The sequence below is a fragment of the Rousettus aegyptiacus genome, unplaced genomic scaffold (genome assembly GCF_014176215.1).
Source record: "Rousettus aegyptiacus isolate mRouAeg1 unplaced genomic scaffold, mRouAeg1.p scaffold_m13_p_4, whole genome shotgun sequence".
NCBI lineage: Eukaryota > Metazoa > Chordata > Mammalia > Chiroptera > Pteropodidae > Rousettus > Rousettus aegyptiacus.
In genome coordinates, this window is record NW_023416307.1 from 124,688,543 (window position 1) to 124,714,485 (window position 25,943).

Below are 25,943 nucleotides of genomic sequence, written 5' to 3' on the forward strand. Positions count from 1 at the left end.
ATGCGGCAACACTAACCTGCACTTGGCTACACTTCCCTTCCTTCCCTTTATTCACTTCACTTTGGTCTCCTGGTAACTTCCTCCTTTCAGTCATGGTTCTGCTTCTGGAACTCTGCAGACTTTTGTTATTTCTTCCCAGTAGTAATAGCAGTCGTTATTTGTTAACTGCCTACTGTAGACCGACCAGAAACTTTACCTGTGCTGCAGGGGTGAACCAGAGCAGAGAGTTCATTTGGGAGGTGAGTTCCAGGGAGGAGAAAAGATGAAGTGAGAGACTGAATCGGGAAAGGAGGACAAGCCAATGAGGGGAGCGCTGTGGAGGTCGTTGCTATGGGCAAGGGGCTTGCTTCCCCTGGGACTCCTGAGTGCAGGGGGCCACCCAGAAGTGCTCCCCACCTCCAAACCTGGCTGCTCCTGTGCCCCTCTAGGGTAAGAGATGCTCCCAGGGCGACAGTGCTGCCTCATTTCTGGACTATGCTCACTGGAGCCAAGAGGCTTCTCTTGCCTGGAGCAAACCCTGAGGGCAAAAAAACCTAAAGGCACAGCTAAGCCAGATGTGCGCTTGAGAGGGCACCTTCCAGGAAGGCAGGTTTCTGTGCTTCACGGCAAGGGCAGGTATTATCTAGAGAGCCTCATTTGTGTATCGACTCTGTCAACTTTCCACTCCCAGATAAGGCTCTGTCAGGAGGAGGAGGATTTTCTAAGTTTGCTTTAGCGTTTCCAGAAACAATCACAGCATGCTTAGTGTTTCTTCCCAGAAGTTACCTTTCTACTTATCATGGCTGGTGAGGAGGTGGGCACCTTGGGATAGAAGAAGAATATTGACTTAGAGAGAAGGAAAGGCTAAATCTGTCTCTTGTCCAGAGGCTTGTGACAAGCAAGCAGGCCCGGTGAAAAGCAAGGAGCAAGCAGAGAATGCGGGATTTTAGAAGACACTGCCTCTTCCTACCTCCCTCCTAGGCCACACCTCCAAGGGAGGGGCTCTGCAGAGACCTGGGGCAGAGGGCGCGAGGCACTGCACGCTGCTTCTGAATCTCTGGTCTGCTGGAAAGTCTGGCCCAGGGTGGCCTCAGTAGGCTATGTGGAGATGAGAGGTGGCTGGATTTACGAGCCTGAGGCAGCTCCAGGCTTCCCCAAGGCTCACTGAGTTTCCAGTTGCTGCTATAACAAATTACCTCCAACTTTGTGGCTTAAAACATCACAAATTTATTATCTTACAGTTTTGGAGGTCATAAATCTGACATGAGTTTCGCTGGGCTAAAATCAAGTGTCAACTCTGTTTGTCTTTTTTTCCGGCTCATACTGACTGCCACATTCCTTGGCTCGTGGCTCCACTTCACCTCACGTCCACTGTCACATCTTCTCTGACTGCAACCCTTTTGCCTCCCTCTTGTAAGTACACTTATGATTACACTGAACCCACCTGGAGAGTCTAGGATAATCTCTCAGGATCTTTAATTGCATCACTTCTCTAAAGACCCTTTTGTCATGTAAGGTAACATATTTGCAGGATTCAGAGATTAAGATGTAGACATCCTTGGAAGCCATGATTCTGTCTATCACAAGTAGCTAACGGGGGAACCTGAGGAACTCGGGAGAGGAGTCATGGCCTGGAGGTGATCAAGGCCATCAGTGCAGCAGAGAAAGGCATGATGAAAAGCTGTCACCCTAAGGGTCTTCAAAGTGGAGGGGGCATAGCTCAAGCAATACGTTGGTACCGTCTCTAAAGAAAACAGAAAAAATGAGCTAACGATGTCAGCAGTGACTTTTCCAGAAAGCAGGAAATCCAGTCATTCATAGTCCTGACTCAAGAGGACTAAGTGTCCCTAAGTGGGTCCAAGGACCCTCCTCCGCCAACACCATAAAGCCATAGAAGCCACCTCTCCCCAAATGTCTAAAAGCTCTTGGAGATGAAAAGAGGCAAGGAGAGGGACTCTGAGACAAACGAGGGCTCGTAAGGGTCCCTTATGTATTACAGAGAAATCAAGAAGTGACAGTCACTCACTATATTTGTAGCTCTCCCCACATCCATTATTCATTCAGAACCACCTCGCAAGGTGGCATCTTAGAAAAAGCATTTGGTATTCTGCTTACAAGAGAGAAAAAGGAGGTTCTAGACATCCTTCCCCCACTGTTTGGGACACGAGTACCTAAAGAAAAGTGGGTCTCACTGGAGGCCAGTGTATAGGGCAGGACCGTGAGCAGGGTGGTGTCACTGCATTGGAGGAAACACGGCCAATGTATCTAAGAGTTAGTCTCTAACGGCAGAATTAGAGTGCTGGCAATGCCCAATTATTTTGCTCATTAAGATGACTGGTCTGGACTGCACTGACCATTTTCCAATTAACTCCTTGGCACTTGGCTATAATAATGATTGAACTAACCCATCTGACTCCCAGCATGGCTGAAAGAACAGATGTGAGTAAACTGACTCTGCATCATCCTAACACTCTTTCCTCACCAAGAATAAAGGATTTATTCACATGCAGCTTCTTCCAGGAGCTTTAGAATCCTATGGAAGTAGAATGGGCAAAGGCTTTGGCCAGAGTCAAATGTGAGCATTTGGCTCAAATGCTAGCTCAGTCACTTATTCCTGAGGGAACCTAAGCCTGTGACTTACTCTCCTTCTTTATGTAGGAGGAAGGAAGATCACCATCAACACCAGGGGCCTGGTTCTAAGGGACCCTGCCTCACTCACACCCGCCTCTTCCCTCTGGGTGTGGTAAGGGGCCGATGGGGACTAGACATGCCCTGCCTCTGGCTTTATCACTGAAAGTCCAGCATTCTTTATGAGTAGGGGGCAGGGGTCTTGGAGAACAGGAGATGTTTATAAAGTGGGCCTCATTTAAGAAGATCCGAACTCAAATAGAATGCTATTGTGTCGTTTTTCTGTGTCAAAATAATAGTGTTTTGTTTTTCATTTTTTGTTTTTTTTATCTATGGTCTCAAATTAGTGACCAGAGTATAAAAATATACTGCAGAACATTTGCTTGGTGTGATGACATGTTTTAAAATGTAAACATATTAAAAATTGAGGAGATTTTACATAAAAATATGATTTCCGCCTTTCGAACAATTGAAAGTGCAGCACCAGGCCTGGATTCTTGTGTGGCTTGGAGATATGTGGTCGCTTAATCTTCAGGGAGGACCAACCTTCACCCAGCAAGGCACCTTCACTCATTTTTGTTGCGTCTCCCCACCCGTAATTATTAGAGTTGGTATTTCTACAGGGGAAGGTTCCCTGAGGTCCTTAAACTGTGCACACACTAGCTAGTGCCATGGGCTCTCCCAGGGCAGAGTCGTGTCCCCTTTCTCTCTCTCTGGTATCCGTTATAAGTTCGGGCACAGAGAGGCAATGGCCAACAGAATGAACCCCACTTCTGCATCTTGTGCTTGTTACAATTTTTCAGAGATGCATTTTTTTTTTCTTATATGAGTTTACTGGTCAATTGAGGCTGTCACTCAAGCTGTGCCTTCCAATAAGGGAAACATGCTATAAAACACCAGCAGGTTTCCCTGCAAGCACCAACAGGTCCAAAGGGAAAAGCATTAGAATTCGTGATGCTGAGTCAACCATATCCAAATAATATTAAAGCCAGAAGGGGCCGCCAATAATAGAGCTTTCTTGTGCGAGCTGGCAGCTGGGCCTTCTCCTCTGCTCTTGTCTGGGTTTGCACACGATTAACTTCAGGCTCCAGGGATTTGCATTAGCAGATCATAAGTAAAAATCCCATTAAAATGACATTCTCGACATTATGATCCCTTTAGTGAGGTGTACTGGATTGTCAGGGGCATTTTCCAGAGCTGCCTGGTAATGGATTTACCGTCCACCCTGGCAAAGGCCACCTGAGGTATGGGGCTCAGGGGCTAGTCTGCGAGAAGCACACGGCTTCTTGGTGGCCACTGCCTCCCTACCTGGGCAACTCCCGAAGAGCTATGTGGAAACCATCCTGCATATCATGCCTTGGTTTCAGTGCCCACAGGCAGCATCTGTCAAGTGCTTGATCTCCCAGCCTGGCTGTGGAGAGAGGAGGGGAGACACTGGCTCTCATGCAGCCCCTGCCACTGGCCCCACTGACTGACCTGGCTTGAGCTGTATTTGCTTAAATTTGATAAATGTTATGAATTTCATACTAGCATCCTTCACATTTACCCATTTCTAACATTCTCAGTCTTCTTTGAATTAAAAGAAAAATGCTTTATATTCTTGAGTTGGGGATAAAGTACGAACTTAATAATATGATATGAAAAGCCTCTTGGGATTTAATTCCACCTGCTCCTCCAAACTTGGGTCCTAACAACTGCCAAAGTTTTATCCTTCTGCCCCACCCCTGAGCCCTGCCACCCCAGAAGCTTACAGCTCCGTGAAGATGGGCCTCCTGCTCTTCTCTCTGCCAGCTTGGCGGCCCAGCTCTACTGAGCCCTCCACACCCTCTTCAGATGCTATCCACTCTGAGGGCCTGGGATAAGGAGCTGTTTCACACCCTCATTACCAGGCCCTCCTTGTCAAGTGCCTGAGAGTGGGCTCCCACAGACTGTCCCCATCTAGTCCCCTGCCTCTGCCCCAGCACACACTGCATAGGATTATAAACTGTTTATATGTTTGTTTGCTCCACTATCATGGAAACTTCTGGAGAACAGTTTCTAATTTAGCTTCTGATCTCTGGTAACCAGCACAGAGCCTGGCACCCAGTTTATGCTCAGAATAAACTGCTGAATAAAGAAATGTAGAGGCCAATCAGGCATTACAACATTTATTATGCTTCTGGAATCCCCAAGGTGGGTCAGGTATTTGAATACACATGCACATTAGACTGGCTCTAGTCCTTTCTGGTCAAGGCCAGAAAGTTCTGTACTGGTGCTAAATTCAGTAAGATCTCTGAAATAAGATAATAGGATCAAAACTGAACAGTGTTTGAGATCCAGAGAGTTAAAAGTGTCAAACTTTTAGAATTTTAAAACTCTCCATAAAAAGGATCAAAAGATCAATTAATCGCCAGGAAATTTTAAAAGACTTTTCCTTCTCTCCTTCCTTCTCCCCCTCCCTCACTTCACCTGCCCCTTCTTTGGATCCTGACATCCATTCACTGTTAGGCAAACATTTACTGGGCACCAACTATGTGCTCAGGGCTACAACATTCACTGAGGAACAAGAGAGAGAGAGAGCAAGACACAGTCCTGCCCTCCAGAAGCTCGGAGCAAAGTGAGCAGAAAGGCAGGATAAATGGGTAACTAGGGTACAGCGAGTATCGGAATAGCTTTCTGCATGGAGTCTGGGGAGCACAGGGAAGAGGCAAACCACTCAGGAGGGTGACCCAGGATGGCTTCCTGGGGGAGGAGAGTTTATCGGGTATGCACATTTTGGGCTATAAATGATTTACATCTAAGAAACTTCTGGTAGGATTCTGTCTACACGGGGAATTGAACAAGGGGATAGGAATCTTCGGGCCAGTCTATAGATACCACTGGTTGGCTAGCATGAGTACAGTTGAGGTTTCCTATGTTCTACCCACTGGGACTCCTTTCAGAGGGAGGGCAACTGTCTGGGTGAGCTGAGGCTTTGATCATCACTAGGCAGCCTTTACATTTTTTAATGTTAATTTCTTTGGTAGAAGAATTTATGGACTGAATTATATACTCCCCCAAATTCATATGTTAAAGCCCTAATCTCCAACATGACTGTATTTGGAGTTAGGGCCTTTAGGCAGTTGTGAGGGTTGCATGAAGTCATTAGGGTGGGGCCTTAATCCAATAAGGAAGAAGAGGAAAAAGTACCCGAGCTCGCTCTCTCCATCACGTAGGGATGCCAGCAAGAAGGCAGCTGTCTATAAACCAGGAAAAGGGCCCTCACTGGGGAATGGAATTGCTTGTCACCTTGATCATGGATTCCAGTACCATGATAAATAAATGTCTATTGTTCAGGCCACCCAGTCTGTGGTATTTTGTTATGGCAAATCCTTCCTGACTAAGACCAGGAAGACGAAGCTTGAACAAACTGAAGATCTGACAGTTTCATATGATTTCATCAAGACTATAAACATTTTACATTTCAGTGATAATTCTGATCTCTAAATTAAAATATTTTAAATTTAACAATGAAAACATTTAAAATTTTAAATTAAAAGTTTACCAAAGAAGCAGCATAGCATTAAAGGAAAAGGCAGGTGCTTGACATGGTTTGCTGTGTGACCTTGGGCAAGTTCCTGAACCTTTGTCTCCCGACTCATCATCCTCTGGGCAGGGCTGTGGCAGGCATGAGGATGAGTCCCCCCACACAGCATGTCTGGTGGTGGTTTGGGAGGTATTCAGTGAATCAGCCCTCCTTAAATTCACCACTTTGGGAACAGATTTCAGAATTCCGAGATCCACCATATCTTTAGCTGCAGAGCCAGAATTCCTTTCTTACCTATTTTTAATCCCAAACCCTGTGACATTATTTATCTATATCAGTGCTTCTCAGCCCCACCTTAGAAAATGCTACAGGGACTCTATAATTATCTCAGACAATGTAGCAATGTTGTTATTAAAATCCTTCACAATGTCAAATTTAATTCACCTCTATTCATATTATGTATTTAAAAACACCTCATATAAGCCATATGGCAATTTAGAAGGTAAAAGAGAGGTTGTGGGGAAATCCAATAAACAATGTCAGGATTTCATAATTTCTGTAAGACTCGGAATTCCTAATTCAGAGGTACATATACTAACTCAGATGCCATATTTCTAAAATCTCAGGGTCCGGCAGGATGGGAATTTTTGGGAATGGGTTAGGCAGTTGTCACTGGGCTCCCTCAAACATCTTTCCCATTACCTTGGCAACCCCGACCTTGTCCCATGGCTTGCTTTTCCACCACTGAGAGATTGCCTGAGGTTAATGAAACTCTCTTTTAAAGAGCATATGCCAGTACTTCTGTGTGGATGAAAGGGAGCAGCAATCATTCTCATCTCAATGTAAATGGGTCCCTCCTGGAATTCTTCCCAGTAACAGCTCTCTGAGATTGGCCCTACTGGGAACCTGAGGGTTTCAGTAAGAGGGAGAGAGAAGGGAAAGGGTCATGGAAAGTTCAGTCCAAGACAAGGACACACAGTGGGTTTTGGAGGGAGAGGAGAAGACTGAGGTCCCCCGGAAGCACTCAGGATATGGGTGGGGAAAGAAAGAAAGCAAAATGAGTTGCTGGGGCCCCAGGCAGTAAGGCCAAAGAATGAGCATCATTTTATCTGCTTCATTAAGCAGACCCGATCCCCTTCCCTGCCTGCTGGCACTCTCCCTCTTGTTAATTTAAAACCGTTTTAAAAAATTCACAATCCCCTCTTCAAATCTAGCCGAAGGCCATCTTTAGGCTTGCTGCATAGACTACTTGTTCAGTGGCACAGTCACCCAGAGAAGTGAGCACCACCTCCACAATCTGTGCTGCAAAGCCCTTAGAAACAGACACTTCAAAGTTTCTGATTCAAACGAGACACTTCATTTGTCATTGACAAGTATGACACAGTGGTCCTTGTGATCACAAGTCATGAGGCTCTGGAGTGAGTCATAGATTTTTCCACTTCAGAAAAGAACATGTACTATTCACAGTGCACCGTGTCACTGTTTACTTCAAAGTCTTCAAGTCCCTGTTCTCAACCTGTGTCACCAAAAGCAAGGCTGTGCCATCATCCAAAGGAGATAGTAGAGGATCAAAGAGGAGATACAGAGCATTTATGAGATAAAGATGTGCTAATAAAGATCATAAACTGAGCCTAGGGATTAAGAGAACCAGCTTCCCATGAGCTCAACACAGAGCGAATGGACTAGATGCACATTAGCAGATCCGCTGACCGTCGGGGGTCCCAGCTGGGGCTGTGGCCCTCCCCACCTCCAAATGGTCTTTAAGGCAGCAGTTTCCATCCTGACTTTAAGACTCTGGTTGTCTCCCTGAGCTTATTCTTCCCCAAATCAGCAAGTAACCAGAACCATGAAGGCCTACCCACTGCCATCATCACTGGAACACACCATCCACCCCCTGCAAAGGAGTGAGCAGGGGTGAGATGCCAGGTATATGCCATCCATACCTGGTCCAGCTTCCAGTGGAACTCCGCAGGGCGGAAGGTGTCAGCCTGGTCGAAGTCCTTCCGCAAGAGGAAGACGAGGCGGCAGTTGTGCACATATAAGGCATAGTGATGCCGGTTCATTTCTGGAAAGCAGAAAGAGGATTTGGGGGGTGAGGGAATTGCTGTGTCAGTTTCCGCCAGAGAAGTCTTCCAGCTACATCACTAAGCACATCTCAAAAGACATGGCATTCTAATTTTCTGTTTTACAGTTGGTTCTGATGAATATTCTAGAATGTACATGGTGGAGCTCACTGAAATGCAAGAGGAAAATTCAAGAAAGCCCACAGCAAAACTTCTGCCAAGAAGCCATCTTGGCTTTATATACCAACTTAACCTATACTCAGATATTACATCAGACTCTGGAGAAAATTACTTAGGTTAAAAATTTTTTTTTTTTTTAAATTTTGGTACAGAGTTAAGGGAGCTCTCTGACAATCATATCAGCTGTTTTGTTTTGTTTTGTTTTGTTTTTTGAGAAGTTCTAGGAAAGAACTACTACTTTTTTTAGCAGGAAGCAAAGAGCAGAGATATGCTCTTTGTCTTTAGAAGTTATAATATATAACTGGGAGGCTTGGAACTATTGCATCCATATTTGCTAACATGAAATGGACACACTTATGATGGCCGAGCTAAAAAATTGCAAGGAAAAGGAGTCAGGGCTGTAATGACACTTTGCCCGAAGCTGTCATAACTCTGGACATTTTTAGTTACAAGAACCTCACATTCCTTTTATTGTTTTATTTTATTTTTGTTATTATCTGACATCATTTTGATCTGTATTTTCCATTCCTTGTAACTGAAAGCATCTTAATGGATACAATGAGAACAGATGCTCAATGACTATAAGATATTATAAGGATTATGATAATGCTTCGTGACCACAGCAACATAACAAATTAGTGTTGGATGCTGTTTTCACAAAAGCATATTCCTTCTTCAAAATGCAACCAAAGAATAGAAGGGAGGTGAAGAGTCAGTTGGCAAATGTGGGTCAGTGTCAAGGGGAGCACTCAGTCTTTGGGATGGAAAAATACCCAGGCTTGGTTATTAGGATTTTACTAAATATTTACTAAATATTTCATTTCTATTTTCCTCTTTAGTTTTATCTGGAGTCAGGAGAGGTTGTGGGTGAGGAGGTGGAACAAGAGGAATGAAAGAGGTCTAGAGCATCCTCTAGCCTAGAAATTCTCTCTCCATTTGTCTGCATTCCTGCAGGTACCACCCATGGCAGGTTACCTGCTGTAGCAATGGGCTGGTGACATAATATACCCAGGAATCAGCTTCATTTCCTTTCCCATCCTGTGTTCTTTGTTGCGGCTCTGGTTCCTTCTCTTTGCCCACATCTCTGGCAGACCCTAAGCTTTCTGGATACTTTCATATATTAAAATAGTCTTGAAGGGTTCTTTCCAAATCAAACATCATTGCTCAGCTAGTGAAAATAACTTCTCTTCTCCTTCGCTCAGTCTTGACCCATGACTTGGTCATCCACAGCGGGGAAAGAATGGGGGTAAGATCTGTTTTTAAATTCTTCTTGCTCCACTTCTTCATCCCCAACCTCCTCCTTGCTCAGAGACTGCAAGAGAGCTGCCTGCCAGGAAGAGGGGATCCTGGCAGGAGGAGCAGACATATGTAGGGAGAGAAGTTACCGAGAGAGGGCAGGAAAGAGCATTGCTCATACCAGGAATGGTGAGATAAGGGCCAACAAAGGTGGACTTGAAGGGGCGCAACTGCCCCACACAATATCCTTGTGGCAGAGAAATTGCTATTTGTTCACCTAAGTCTGTTTGCTTTGCTCCTAGACACTCAGGTAAACTCAACTCACAGCTTTCCCTGTGGTTAGGTTGGGCCATGTGACTAAACTCTGGCCAATGAAATGTGAGTAGAAGTGAGACATGCCACTTTCTGGTGTAGCCAATAAACACTTTTATGCTCAACTCTATTCCAATTTTCTGTTCTGTGGTTGATAATGGCAGCACAAACAATGGAAGGAACCTGGGTCCCCGAGTGTTTAGGTGAAGAGCTTCCTTGTCCTCAGCCCCACTTAGGATGGCTAGACACGGACATGAGGGAAATCGATGAAGAAGCGTTAGCCACTGAGATGTTTTGGTATTGTTGGTGGTGATAGTGGTTTTCTTTCTTATGTTTTAAACTGCAATTAACCCTTGATGACTAATCAATTCTTTTATCCAACTATTTATGAATTAGCTTATAATGGTTCAGCGTTAGACAGTTTTACTTAGCGGACAAGTAAGAAACTAGAGCAATCTTCATGAAGGGCAATTTGGGAATTTACATCAATAGCCCTCCTCACATGTATGTTCTCTGACTCAGAAATTCGACTTCTGATCAGGAAATACCAGAAATGTTCATAAAGGTGTATACGAGGAGGCTCATTACAGCATTGCTTTATTTGCATTTAAAAAAACAATCTAAATGTCTAACAAAAGGGAATCAGTCAAACAGAGTATAATAAAACTACATGACAGAGTTTTAGACTGCCATATAAATCATATTTAAAAGAATATTTTTATCACAGAGAAATGATGTTCTATAAAAGAAACAGATAACAATAGCATCAAATGTATTATAAAAATAGATTGAAAATTGCAAGGATATATACATAGAAATAAAATAAGATTTCATTTGGCAATGAAATATACCAAATGTTATCAGAAAATAGCTCTAAATGTTAAGATTTTAGGTGGTTTATGTATTTTCTTTTATACTTCTCTGTTTTTATGGTTTTTTTTTTTTTGCTATAATAAACACATGTTGTTTTTATTATTTGAAAAAAATTTTCTGATATACAAAAGTTCTAATCAAGCTTAATTTATTCCTGATATTCTAAAATTTAGGGTGAGTTATTTATAGGTTTTTTTTTTTTTAAGTCAGAGAATTAGAGAAAAATCTTCCTTATCTTCTTTGTGCCAATCTTGAACAAACTTGTAAAGTGCTATTTTATTCTAAAGCCCAAGAGAGCAAGCAGATCTAGGGCTTGCTGGTTTAAGAGTGCCAAATGCCTGGACCGTTCTGATGAAAGCGAGGCCTCACTCACTGCCTAATGCAGAGTTTTCAGCCATAACCACCCAAAAGAAGTCCCCAGAAACTCAGATTTATTGAGCTGGGGTGGGGCCTTGGCATTTACATATTTTACAAGTGTGTCAGTTATTCTCATGTGTAGCCGGGTTGGAACCACTGGTCCAATAGGATGGACCTGGAATGCAAGGCCATTGGCCTAGGTGGCTGTTTTTCTTGGTAATCGGCTGTGTTATCCTGGGCCAGTTGCTCAAGCTTTTGCATTCCAATATCCTTCTCCTTAAGCAGGAGCATTAATACCTGTCTGACGCATCTCTCAGGGGTATTTGAGCCATTTCAGCAAGGACTAGATGTGTGTGGCCACCGACCCCAGTTCGTGTTGCTTTGCATTCGTATATACACTCCTAAGCTCTTGTCTCATTGATGCTGGCTCCTGGATCAGGATGGGAACATCCCATGAGGCACTGCAAGGACGGGGCCACAGAGTGATTCCTGGGACTGTGGGCTAGGCTCTGAGCCCGGTCCCAAACCTCAGGGCCATCTCATGCAGGTAGGCGGGTGTCCTTCCATGAGGATCCCAGAAAAACCAGTCCTGGGCACCATATGTAGGGAAAACTGGGCAACTCACTCAGTCTCAGTTTCTATGTAGAAAAATACGTGAACATTTATTGTAAATATTGACTTAAACAGGAAACGTGGGGTTTTAGTGGCAGCATAATGTGGAATACAACCAGAGGTAATAATGATAATGACAAAAGCATCAGGCGTATGAATGGGGAACTGGTTATGTGTCTGGTTCTGTAAGTGAATTTTATGCATTATTTCATGTTTATTTCCCCCATTTTACACATAGGGATACTGAGGCGCAGTGAGATTAGTAACTCCTTAAAGGTCACACCTTAAGGAGTAGAAAAGCTGAACTATGAACTTTGTCTCTCCAACAGCAGAGGCTGAGCTGTCAGCCATTCTTCTCAATGTAATATCCACTATGGTTATTTATTTGGGGTAATTTAACACAAAGGTAGCATTTGAAATGGGAAATTGTGGAATTATAATTGAAGATGGAGCTGTAAAATTTGCGTATCATACCTGCCTCTGTGTGTGTGTGTGTGTGTGTGTGTGTGTGTTTGTGTGTGTGTGTCTGCGTGTGGGGTGTAGTGACAAGAGCATTGGAGTTCGCTGGCTCTAAGTTCACATGCCACTCCTGATACTGACTGGCTGTATATCTTGAGACAAGTTACTCATCCTGTCTGGGATGTTTCCTTATTCTTAAAGTGGGAAACACAATCATGCTTTTATAAAATTGTTTGTAGAGGTGCGAGACACTGTTTAGGACAGCAATAGCCAAGACAGATTCTTAGGTGCCACGTACTGTTCTAAAGCACGACACACACATTAAGTCATTTAATCCTCAGAAAAACCCTATCAGGCAGATAGTAGTGTGATGCTCATTTTATAGGTAGGGAAAGTGAGGCACAGAGGGGTTAATAACTTGCTGATGTCACACAGCCAATAAGTGGTGGGGTGGTTTTAACCACCAGGCTGTGAAATACCTTGCACAGCCACAGGCTGAAAATGCCTAACACATGTTAGCTATCATTATTATGTAAGGCAGTGATATTAAAGCTAGTATTTTAAACTAGCACGGCCCTTTCATTGAAAATAAACTTTTAGAAGTCTCTTACTATATTCATAATGTAGTGAAGGTGGAGCTGCTTTGCTTGAAATAAGCACGCATCCCCGCCCGTCTCATGTATAGTTCTGGAGAGGCTGGGGTCCCGAAGAACCCAGTTTAAAATCACCAATCCCAGCTTTTGTATTTGTTGTGTCTTTCCTGGCCAGGTCTACCTCAAGCCCAGGACTCATTATCTGGAAAACCAGAGACCAGAATCCTTTCCCAGGGCGCCTCTCACGCTCCTGCTTTTCTCCCATGTCTTTGGTAGCTGGGTCTCTGCATGATCTGCTGGGACATCAGGCAGCCACTGGGAGGACGGAGTTCGAGACTCACCAGTTTTATCAGAGTTGCAGAGGATAGTCTCCTTCTCGGCCCGCACGCCGGGGCTGGGGCCGTGTTTCATCCACATGGTGATGGTGAACTGGTCCGTCAAGTTCTTGGGCACAATGCCATCAGGAATCTTGGCACCCTGCCTGCCATCAAACTTGAAGATCATCTCGCTGCTGTCCACCAGCAGTCCTGCAGTCCAGTTGGTGGCAGCGCTGGGGGACGGCAAGAGGTCGATGATGCCAGAGGATGCTCCTGCAGGGGCCGGGGGACAGAAAGAACAAAGGGTCGTTCTCATTAGGTGGGTGTCCTCACCTTCTGTTTTCTGCTCCTGGGTCAGAATGAACTACAATTAACCCTTGAACAACACGGATTTGAATTGTGTGGTCCCCTTACACATGGAATTTTTCAACAAATGCTGTAAATGTATTTTCTCTTCCCTATGATTTTCTTAATGACATTTTCTTTTCTCTAGCTTATGTTATTGTAAGAGTACAATATATTATACATAAAATACATAGTATGTATTAATCAACTGTTTATGTTATTGGTAAGGGTTCCTGTCAACAGTAGGCAATTAGTAGTTAAGTTTTTGGGGAGTCAAAATTTACACTTGGTTTTTGACTGGACGGGTGGTCAGTACCCCTAACTCCCACATTGTTCAAGGGTCAGCTGTACTTAATGTACTTATTCAGAGGTCTGTGCCCAGCCCTGAGCTAGGTGACTCGGGAATAGAATGGCCAAATGCCACCCCTGCTCCTGCAATGCTTATGGTCTGTGTGGGGAGGCATCAGTAACTCAGAGAGAAAAGCGTTGCACTTAGCAAGACAGAGTGCAAGGAAAAAGTGTTCGAGGAATTCAGGGAAGTGAAGCTCCCCGGGGGCTTTTGTAAGCAGGCAAGGTTTATTGTTAGTGCCAAGACCCCTGCTAGGTGCTGATGATGTACAGGAGAATCAGCACAGTCCCTGACCTGGAGGAGCTCAGACCCAACAAGTTGGCAAACAACTGTGACACAGTGTGATCTGGGTGATGATTGGGGGAAGTTCTAGGTCCTGATCCCACGGGGAGTGTGAGCCACTTTGTACTCAACATACTTTTTTTTTTTTTAATGACCATTTTAGGCCAAATGGTACAGTGGTTGAGTTCTAAAGTCAGCAAAACGAATTTGATGCCTGGCAGCACGACTCGTAGCCTTGTGACTGTGTGAGCAAGTCACTTAACCTTTCCACCTCTTTCTATGATATTCCCCCTTCCCAGGATGTCATGAGGACTAAATGAGACATTGCGGTAGAGCTTACAGCAGCATGCTTGCTGCAAAGTGAACGCTCACTCCGTTAGCTATAACTTTATCATTATTATTATAATCATTATGACTTCTGCTGCCACTATGATCCCAGTCTAAGGCTTGAGGACTTAACCTGAAGTGGTGGGAATGTCATGGGCTGATTTATGTTCTAGGAGAATCCCACTGACAGCTTTGCGGAGGGTGAAGCTGTGATGAGTGGGAGGGCCTGGCCCTGCAGAGACTGGATGTCCCCGCTGGGAGAATGCTTGGGTCTCCACTGACTTCCCAGTGAAGCTCAAATGGTGCCAGCAGAGTTCTCTGCATCCTTATGTTCCATGCGGGAGTAAGGCTCAGCCACTTGGGGAGGAGGAGGGCCAGGGGCTTCCTGATACTGTCAGAGAATAACAGCCCGGGAGGATAAGATTTGCCCAGTGCGGGGGACCGCAGGTACGGGGGCTGTTTCCTGGCATGGCACTGACCGTCAGTTATAAACACTGATGGATTTGAAGGACAGTGGTTGGGCGTATTATCTGCCATTTCTGAGATCATTCGATTTCTGAATTCTGTATATCAGAGCCTCATCTCACTTACGGACTGGATTCCAAAGTGAGCCTCCACAAACATCTCCCATAGTTAAAAAGACCTTTGAAAATCCCTCAGGGAAGTGCCATATTGTGAACCAATATACTTGTTTGAAAATGTTCAACTCAGCCAGCTTTCCCTCCAGCCCTAGGACAGATTATTGGGTCTAGGGTTGAGTATCCATTGGCTGGCAATTGAAAGTTATGCCATGTGAAAAATATGTGTCCTTGGAGCCAGATGCTCTGTTTAGCACTGTGAGAGGCTCACCCCGGAGAGGCTTTCAGGAACAGCGGATCTGAGAGGGTGGGAAAATTCCGTCTCCCAGTTCATGATCACCTTACAGCTTATGCTTATCAAGGCCAAGTGCAGGCAGTGTTGACTGCAATATTTACATGAGTATTTCTGAGAGGTTTCAGTTGATACCATGTCTGACACACTATAAACGCTTCGTTAATGTGTATAACTGCCTTTTGTCCCATCCAGTGACTCCATGAGATGCTTCTAGCCATCTACCCGATGCTCATGTGAACCTGCCCATCTATCTGGTCCCTTGTCCATACCCTACACCTCCGGATCAATATTTTCTCATTCTCATCTGGTGCCCCTTGAGCCTCATTTGGTATCTATTTTACTCATCTGGTAAGTTAATTCACACTAATGTTTTAGTGACTATAACAAAGCCATAAAGATTATCTCCCTCCATAGATATTTGAATGAAAGCAACCTACAAAGGTGGTAGCTGGCAGAAATTTAGGGGTGGTTGGGAGTGGGAGATGCATGGTCTTTTGGAACAAGTTCATTTACTCATGTTAGGTAGCTAGTCAGACATGAGCGACAGGGGGAACAAAGGGATAGGGGCTCAGCAGAGAGGCCAGCCAAAGAACACCCCAATGGTAGTAGAATTCTGGGTATGCACATGTGCACTAGGCAAAGAGTTATATAGGAGACAGGTGTCGATCAAAATGACCTCACCTGCCAATCACCTAGGAACGCCTTTGGAACCACGCATCACAGCCCAAACATAAGGCAGACATTCCCACTTCCGGGCCCTTTTGCTCTCCTGTTGTAGTAGTTGTTATTACAGCGCTCTGTTGCAGCTCTCATCATTAGGACCTTGTGTCTCTTGGGGCATACTTTGTCTTCCTGAAATATACTTTTAATTAAATCTCAATGACCTGTAATTCTTCACTGCTTTATTTGAGGAAGAACTGAGGGAAAATGCTAACTACGTTTCTGTGCCGCTGTTACCTCTCTCCCTCTCCCCTGCTGTTGGGGTGACATCGAACTCCGATCAGCCCCAATGGTGACACTTAGAACCTCCAGAATAATGCTACATGGCAACTACTTCTCTGATCCATAATGAAGTTGGCTCTGACATCAGGATTTGCCCAGCATGCAGAGACAGCCTGGTGACTGGGGCACACACAGAGTGTGTCAGTTCTTGAAACTTCAGGTGGCCAGAGAGATGCAGGCTGGGCACTCAGGGCTCCTAACTGCTAGCTGAAGCCAATGCGGCCAGTGCCATCTAGCAGGGCCCAGTGCAGAGGTGTGTGGCCTCCACACAGTGGGACCAGGGTGGGGTTTGTCAGGGCTCAAAACTCAACAACTTGAGCTTCCTTTTAGGCTAAGGACCTTGCCATCGTTAAAAAGCAAATGTCCCTGTGTAGAATTCACGCTGCTATTAGCACCTTAGATTAGCAAAGGGCTGTTTGTAATTTCTCCCAAAACAGGTTTGGATAGAGGGAGAGAAGTGTAATGCAAGTATGAATGCGGGGTGAGGTGGGGGTAGGTGGGGGTGGCAGGGGGAGACTGAAAGGCAAAATTGGTTGCATTTGTCAAAGGCCAGCCCTGGTCAGGATTATTCTATACATATATCCTCTATGTGTGGAACTTTGTTTTTCATAGTTACAGATCTTTATTATTATTTTCCTAGAGACTTTTTCTGGGGGGAGGGGGCACTGAGTACCAGAACTGAATTAAGTACTTGAATGCTTTTTCTTAGTTACTCAGCTATGTGGCAAATACTATTATGATTCCAGTTTGCAGATAAGAAACCTGAGGCTTGGTGACTCCCAGGTTTACAGACAGCTAATGAGGAGACCCATCAGCAGGACTTTCAGCTCTATCCTCCTTACTGTACCACCATAATAAACCTGGAGAGGGATCTTGTAACTTCCTGTACATTTTACAAACATGGAAACTGAGGCGCAGGGAAACGACTTGACCAAGATCACATAGCCACACAGCTAGCTAGAGGCAGGCCCAGCTCTCAGACACTTAGCTAATGTTCTTCCTGTTGCACAGTATAGTGTCCTGCCAAGCACAGCCCAGTCCCCTGCGGCCACCTCCCTACACAGGTGGCTGTCAACAGAAAGGCACTTCGAAGACAGTATATGCTCTGGCGAGGCCATCGATGCAGCACTCCCTTGCCTTCCCTGGTGAGGGGAGCAGCAGGCCACCCTGCCTAATCCACAGATGCTGCCTGCTGGAAAGCATCAAGCTGCATTGAACCAGATGGGCAGATTTCCACAAACAGCTTGTATTTCACTTCTAAGTGCACTTAAACAAACAGAGAAATTTGCTTTCTCCCAAAGTTCTTCTCTCTCTCCTCTCCCTATGGGACTCCAGAGAGAGTACTGGGTAAACAGGTACGTCACTCGTTAAGATGGCATGGCATCGTCTGCAGATTAGTGTGTATTTAAGATGCTCTTTGGGACTCCTCCATGAAGGCGTCAGACTGCTGAGTGGTCATACTGGTCTCAGACACAGCAACTGCAGCTTGAGCATGGAGGACTAGGACTCAGATGTGAGGTCTGATTCAAGGTCCCTGAGCCCTCTCAGGACGGGGAAGCCTCTCTGAGCTGTCAAGTAGTTAAAGATGAGGCAAATGAGGCAGATTTCAGGGCACACTGTGGTGTGAGAACCCAAATGAGCTTGGGGGCAGTGGTCACTGTCTGGACTTCTTAATTGCAGGGTTTGCGTTCTGCTCTGGATGGTCTTGGTTTGGATAGTGTGTCTTTAGGACCTGAAGATGGGCCTGTGGCTATGGTGATTGACATGCCTCCTCATGGTCCACCACAGCACAGCAAGAGGATCTCAGGGGAGAGGAACAATTGTAGTCAAGGAGAGTGGCCTCATTCTACAGAGTGGTCTCAAGATTGACAATATTGACTTCATATTATTATTTTAAAAACATTTATGTAATGTCTAAGTTATGCCAGGCACTATGGTAAGGATGCAGCAATAAACCACACAGAAATGGGCCCTTCCTTTAGGAATCCAATAAGTCCTCTATTTTTGGTGGGTGGAGCTGTTCTGTGGTAGCGAGTCTCAGGGGAAGCAGGCAGGCCCTCTTGACAAAAGCCCTACTAAAACTGTGTGGTGATAGAATGCATTCCATTCTCAACATGTTTCTCTGACCCACTGATATCATTTGACCATGTGACTTGCTCTGAACAATAAAATGTGCGTGCAAGTGACATGTATCATATCAGGGTGGAAGCTTTAAAAGCCAGTCCAGGGTTCACCATGTGTCTTTTCCATATGCCACGAGATCGACAGTGTTCTAGATAAAGACTATTACTCTAGCCTGGATCCCAGTGGGAAGTCAACATGGAACAGAGCCATAGTCAACCCAAGGACATGTGGTACGAATAATAAATAAACCTTTGTTATTTTAAGCCGAATAGATTTTGGGATCATTTGTTCCTCCAGCATAAACTGCTATCCTGACCGATAATCCACATGAGTGACTGACATCAGCAGTACAATTCCCCTTTCTCCATCTGCATGCTTTCGGCACGGACATGGAAGATTTTCTGACGTTTTATTAGGAGCTCAAATGTGTTGGTCCTATAATCGGGCTATCAGTCCACTTATGGAATCCTAAACCAGAGGAGCTTCTCCAAGGCTTTAGAATCAGATATCTGGATCTCTAGGTGAAGTGAATGGGGAGGGGGGGAGGGGTGGTCAGCCAGGCTCCTGAGGCAGGGCCATGGATACCCAGTTGTAACCAGCCTGAGTAAGGCCACTGTAGGCAAAACCCTTTTCCTCAGTACAGGAGAGCATGCTGTATGGTAGCTGCATGAAAGACCTCGAGGAAATACTGTACCCCGAGAGAAGCCCACTGCTTACCTTCATCATCCGTAAGTCAGTGTGTGTGGCTTTTTGCTGGAGTACAATTAATGATTTAATCTGATTCCCAATAGGCATGCACTAATTTTCCTTAAAGTAAGAGGTCCACTTCCACTCTCTGAGCATGGAAGCACTGTCTATTACTAGGGGACCAATACTGTCCCTCAGGAAGCGTAGACTCTTTGGCAGTGTCTTGGAGAAACTGACGATGGCTTCCTGTAGTTGGGCTATTCTGAGGGTGTAAAAACCTCTGACAGTTAATCTCGGTGAGGGCAGCTCTGTTAAGATGCAAGCTGTAGTAGAAAACCAGGGACCTGACTTTTTCAACATGTTTGTCTTCCCCAGGAGACTGAATTATTGTGGTCTCATTACCTTCTATACGACCACAAGAATTATAGGATTTGGACACTCAACAAATATTTGTTGAGTTGCTAAATACATGAATGAATGAATGAATCCTCTAGGAAAACCTCCTTGCTCCTAAGTATAAATTCTGAGGACAACTTAATATCTAGTGATCTGAACTGCTCTGACAGATCAATCACTTGATATAATAGCATGCTCTTATTCTGTGCCCTTTTCCTCAATAAGACCTGTCCTCTCAGTTCTAGACCTGACATACAAAACAGCTGACCTGGGCATCATATGCGGGAGGTGCCGGCCAGCTGCCAGGAATCCTGTGATCCTGAGGAGGCACAAACCCTGGCCTCTGGGGTCTGAAGGGCATGTGCATCATAAACTACTTTTCTACTTACAATAATATGTAGTGACTTAGGAGCAATGAAGCAGGCCCTTTCTGGGGCTGTTTTAATGTCAAATTAAATTTGGCCAAGAGGTCTTACTGAAGTTTTCACCACGCATTTCATAGTCAAGGCAGTTCTGTGACATTACACCTCTAGAAAGCTTGGTAGTTAGATGGCAGAGTCCACCCTAAATCTCTGAATCCACAGGAAGTGATAACCAGTTTCCTCAGCTTCTCCAAGAAGTCTGGCATTATGTAAAGCAAGGCCAGTGGGGAGCCATCTCAGGCTATGTCTGGCCCCACAAGCTGAAGGGAACATAAGTTCGGGGCCCTGTGTTGTTTTTGTTTCAAGGCAGAATGGACTTGTCTTAGAGTATAAGCCTCAGGCAGCAATATGTCTGATGTCCAGTACTTTACTGGAACCAAAGAGGCTATTTCAGGTGTTGCTGAACCTGTTAAGTACTTCCTGACAGCAGGCCTTGTGCCAGCTATTGTCAATCTCCCACCTGAACAGGATTCTACCGCTGCTCCTAATGGAGCTGACGTTGCAAGGAAGAGGACGCAGGTGGGCAATGACCAGACATCCACAATGCACCTCTGGGGAGACACCCTGCCTTGGTCACTGCACGGCTACAGCGTTGCAGAAGAGATGCCAGAACTCAAGGGCACCAAGGAGGCACCCCGGGACTGCTTCCCCAGTGAGCACAGAGGGTAGGAAAATATTGACTGAAGGGAAGGGTTTAGAATGATGGAGGGAAGAGAGAGCATCCTAGCAGGAAAACATGAACAAAGCCTTATGGGATGAGAACAAATCAGGTGTGAGGATAAAGGAGGTACCCTGGCCAAGAAAAGGCAGACATCGGGAGGAAATGGGCTATAACGATGGATGGGTAGGGCCTCGGGAGGGTTGAGCATAAGGCTAGAGTTGGGCACACACCTGGAGGTTCCTCGGGTGACTTTCATCATTGTCCCCTAACTCTGCTGTTACCCTGGATTCCTAATTCTCGTTGGAGGCATTCTCGTCCAGCTAGATGCTCTTACTAGAGTCATCTTAGAATCCTTCTTCCTCACTCCTGACAGCTAATGAATCATTAACTCTCACCGATTTTGCCTCCTAAATCTGTCTTAAATTCATCCTTACTGCCACTCCCCTGGTTCAGAACTCATTATCTCTTGCTTAGACTATGGCAATAACATCCTAATTGGTCTCCCTGTTTCCATCCAAAGTCAATAAAGATTTATAGGATGAAAAATGCATGAATGCTGAGGCTTAAAGTGTCATGGCAGTTCCCTGGTTGCAAAACCCTGCCAAGAAACTTGTCTGTCATCCACTGAAAACAGATAGAAGCTTGTCTCCAGAACCGGAGGTGTCCTCCAGGAGTCAGGAGTTCCATACTAGACTTTGTTTTAGAAGAGATCCAGCCTGCATTCCCTCGCAGTTTCCAGAGAGCCTGGGGCCTGATGTGCTGCCCCCTTCAGATGCGACTCTAGCACCAGCTGCACATCTGGATCTCATTCATATTTGCTTCTGCCCTTTTTTCCTGAGCTCCCCTCAGTGGACTTCATGATATGGAGGCAGGGGTGGCCCTGCCCATCAGGGTTACAGGGACAGAGCTCCCATCAGTATGGAGGCTGGCAATACAGGGAAGGTCACCAGAAAGACTTGCAGATGTCTCTCAATAAAGGGTCTCTCCCAACACCAGATAAGCTTGCACGCACTTTAGGGGAAACCACTTTCCTGACTGAATTAACCTGCCTTCCCGCAAGGCGAGCTGGCAGCCCAGAGGAATGAGCTGTGTTAACACCAGATGCAATTTTGCTCTAAAGTTTCTTCCCTCAGAAGATCCTTCTCACTCTCCGTATCTCCTCATCTCTCCCCAGCAACATTCAAAATCAAATTGCAAGTGCATGCCCTTGGGCACATCTGATCTTTAACAAGCTGATTCCATCATCTGCTTCTAACCTGGAGGAGTTTAGAAAATGACTGTAACCCACAGTGGTGTGGGGTCGAGTTGACACATAATTCAGGTGCACGGGGAGCAAAATGAGATATTCATTCAAAGTAAGATGTCGTCTGAGACAGCTTCTCTGCACGAAGAGTGAGAGAGAGGACTGGAGGCAGTTTTCTGAATATTGTGGGCCCCTTTTATCTATTTTTGCAAGAGCTGTTCGGAATATTGACGTTCGGTGTTTTCCCTGATCAGCTTCATCATTCTGGAGAAGCCTGTGTTCCCACAGGCCTTCCTAGCCAGACTGATGACATGATAAATGGAACACAGTGATACCCAAGCAGGGTTTATTTCACATGTAGCTCTAAAATTTTCATGCGGTTCTTTGGGCAAGACCAGTGTGGGTAAAGGTGTGTGTGTGTGTGTGCGCGCGCACATGCATTAGTTAAGAGGTATCAGTTGAGGGGGGGAAAAATGCCCCAAAGACAGTAGTAAAAGGGCCACCAGGAAGGGATGGCAGGCTAGACCGTGTATTCAGGAGTCCCCTTTTCTTTTTGTGGAGATGCAGTTACCCCCAAATACAGGCCCAATGTTAGAGTAAGCTCTTTCCTAAGCTTCCCACAGCATTGCTGCAGAGTCAAATGTGAGTTCCTGAATATTTCTTTAAGAGAACAAGAAAGAAAGAAAAATATATGTGGTGGGGATAATGGAGGCCCATCGACATATTGACAGCCTGGTTTATCAAGCCCATGGGGCCATTCTCACCGTACTGAGTATCCTCTCATTCCACAGGCTGACTTGAGAGGTTCACATTTTAGCTCCCAAGACTTGGCCTAACATCACAGATACTGAGCTAAAGAGACTTTCCTTCTGATTGACCTATCTTTAAATTCTGTCACTTGCTATCTGTGTGACCTTGAACAAGTCAAGTTTCCTCTCTGGACCTCAAGCGTTCCATTTTTAAAGTTAGATGAATAATCCCCTCCTCACAATGAAGATGAGAGAATTAAATAAAGTAATGCATGCCAAGAGTCTGGTAGGCTGCACACAGTAGGTGCTCAGTGAAGCTGTTCCCCTGTGTCACGCCCCTCCCTCCGCCCTGTCTCCTAGTTCCCAGCCTGCTCCTTCCTTGTGGCACCATCTCACAGCTCACTGACAGCAGGCGCCCTCTCTCCCCCACACTTGGGACACCTTCACCTTGCCCACCTCCATCCCACCTTAGCCCTTCTTCTCTGATATGGGCAGCTAGGCGAGCTTTACTGGCATGCGACCACGTATTCATGCTTGGTGTGGGCCCCTAGCTCGGTTTAATGCTTTGTGATTCTGTTATTGAAATTCTTAATAGTTTTTGAACAAGGGTCCCACGTTTTCATTTGCACAAAGCCCAGCAAATTATGTAGCTGGTCGTGTGAGTACAAGACCAACCTCTCTCCAGGTGACTGACACCGTCCTTCATATTGGCCATATTGATGCCAACCTGGTTAGGTGCCTCTCCATAAACCACCACAGCGGAAGGAAACTTATGTTTCTTCAGGCCCTGTGGTTGGCATTCTGAAATGCATTGTGTCATTAATCCTTGTTTTACTGACGAAGAATGGAAGCTTTGTCACCTCACTTGTCCACAACCACGTAATTGGCAAATGGTGGGTTCTGTTAGGTGCGCCTGATGCTGAAAACTGTGCCTTCTGACTCTTTAACCATACTAAGTAAACTAAATAGTTATCCAGGAGTTACATATACTAATGTGGTGGGAGGGGCTGATTCTTTCATAACATAATAAGATGTGCTTGTGTATATCATTTAAAAGCAATTAATTGAGAAAAATTCCCAACAGGGAAAAACCTACCACACAATTTCTGAAGGGATTTCTCAGAGTAGGTCTCCCGGTCACATCCCTTCCCAATGTAATTGGTGTGCAGCTCTATGGTGATCTGGATGGAGGACACGGCCCCATCGCACGTCTCCAGGTGGATGCTGGGGAACAGGGGCACACTCCCCGAGCCAGGCTGATACTCAATCCTCTTGGTCCAGTCTGCATAAACAAGGGAAGGATTAAAGTAAATCAGATACAGCCAGTTCTGCTATGACACTCATTTCGAAAATGTAGATTTGTTCCAACACAACTGATGTATTAGGGAACAATTTGAAGATGACGGGAGTTTCACATTTGCTTATGCAAGACCGCTTCTCGAGAAAGACTAGGTGAACGAAGATCGAAAGTGCAACCCGCTGAAGTGAGCCGTTTAGAAATGTACAAAACATGCACACATAACCCCCTCAAACATCTACCAGCTACCTGGTTCACCTTGTGCCAGGAGCTGCAGCCACCCACACCTGTGGTTACAACTTTCTGTCCATTCAGACACCCGCCTTCCTCTTGTTCACAATGCACAAGCTGCAGCCCCTCCCATGTCCACTTCCATAAGCAGACACCAGGTATCTTCGAGGTAAAATATTATATTTATTGTAGCACTTATATATTTCTTAACCATTTAACCTGTGTAAAACTGTGCTAATGGTCTTTTCTATCTCTCTTTCTTACACGTCACTGATGATGTTTTTGACTGTTATACCCCCTTGCCCGATTTTCCCCATTTTGACTAGTGTGGTGATTTTTAGAAATGCATGTGTCTTGTCATGGAACAAAAGACGGCATGGTAGTTCGGGGATTATACAAGGTCGCCAGGCGGGGTGCAAAGATTCTTTCTTAAACATTCAGGACAGGGACTCGCTTAAGTAGGGCTGATGGTCTTATCACTGCTTTTTAGTGGAAAAATAATTTGGAGATGAAAAAGCATTGGAGAGGAATAAAATCACAATCAAAATGGCGCCACACAAAACAGAGCAATCAACAAAAATAAACACTAGGAGTGAGTATATTCATGAATTGATCAAAACAACAATAGCAGTGATTGAAAGTCGGAGCTGATTCCAGGCAACGTTCACAGTGACCAGTAACAGCGCTTGCTGACAGCAGTGAGCATCCCACGCACAGCAAGGGCGCACGTCTGAGAGGTCTGTGAACCCCAAGGCTGACTTGTGGATACAAGAGTGAATACGAATTATCAAGAAATGTGAGTGATGGATACTATTAGTTTGAATCTCAAATGCTTGTCACATAGATTGTTGCTGGATGGTACCCTTTTGTTGAAGTAGAAATGAAAGTCTGTGGAATTACCGGCCTTCACCTGTGAGAAACTCAGAAAGTCCTGCATTTGTGGGTCAGTCTACAGCCACCAGCGGGCCCCTCACAAGCTCCCAGGGGGTTACTGGCTGCCATCTTGAGCAATACCAGTAGAGTGGAGAGGGCTGGGCTTAGGGGCAGATGACTTCATTTACTAAGCAGCCTTTTGTTTGGGTTTTCATGTACCAAGCTCCTTGGTGCATCAAGGATACAGCAGTAAAGGAATCAGGAAAGGTCCCTGTCTAGTAGATCTGGGGGAGAGAGGCAGATAATGACTAAGCCCTTGCTGTCCTATCAGAGAGGTTAAATGCCATGAAAGGAAAAGTGGTGACAAAGAGGGCCTCTTTAGATCTAGAGAGTTGCTATCTGAATGGAGGCCTGAATGTCAAGGATGAATGTGTCGGGGAAGCCTCAGAGAAGCATGCCTGAAGCAGATGCGGCAGTGATCTTGGCTTGACTCTGTCAGGTCAAGAAGTTCATGCACAAGTTAATGAAGGTCTTCAAGCCTCAGGCACAGCTCATCAGTAAAATAGGGGCCATAGTACTGACTTTGCCAAGTTCCAGATAATTATGTAATATGGGTTTAGCTCTGAACCTCCATGTTCATCAGATACCCTTTAAGGGGTTTTCTCAGACCACACCGTGAGCAGAGATTGCACAACATGGTTTTGAGGTTCATCTCTAGGAAACTCGCACTGGGAGGGTATTTGGATGAGAATGACTATACGTAAAAGAGAATATACCTAATTTTATGTTTTTCCTCATACTCCTCAGAAGCAGTGTCTGGACTCACCCATCACCTCCCTATGGAGCTAATAAATAGCCTGTGATCTAGAGGCCTGTCAAGTTCAGTCTTGAGGACAAACCGCTGGAGGACAGGAGGGCTTTTCGATGGGTGTTTCTGAAAGTCACAATACTGTAAGAAGCACTCTACA

The 25,943-nt window shown here is 45.3% G+C and overlaps 1 protein-coding gene across 4 annotated transcripts in view; it reads right to left on the minus strand.

Annotated features, from left to right (window-relative positions):
* The window catches only part of CLSTN2 (calsyntenin 2), a 559,410-nt gene that overhangs the window by 74,596 nt on the left and 458,871 nt on the right, over nt 1-25,943 (minus strand). For all 4 annotated transcript variants that reach the window (XM_016141907.2, XM_036219590.1, XM_016141906.2 and 1 more), the window contains exons 6-8: nt 23,671-23,856; nt 13,139-13,387; nt 8,056-8,177 (exon numbers count right to left, since the gene is read on the minus strand). In XM_016141907.2, coding sequence (XP_015997393.2) covers nt 8,056-8,177; nt 13,139-13,387; nt 23,671-23,856 — 557 coding nt within the window. The remainder of the gene's footprint in view (nt 1-8,055; nt 8,178-13,138; nt 13,388-23,670; nt 23,857-25,943) is intronic.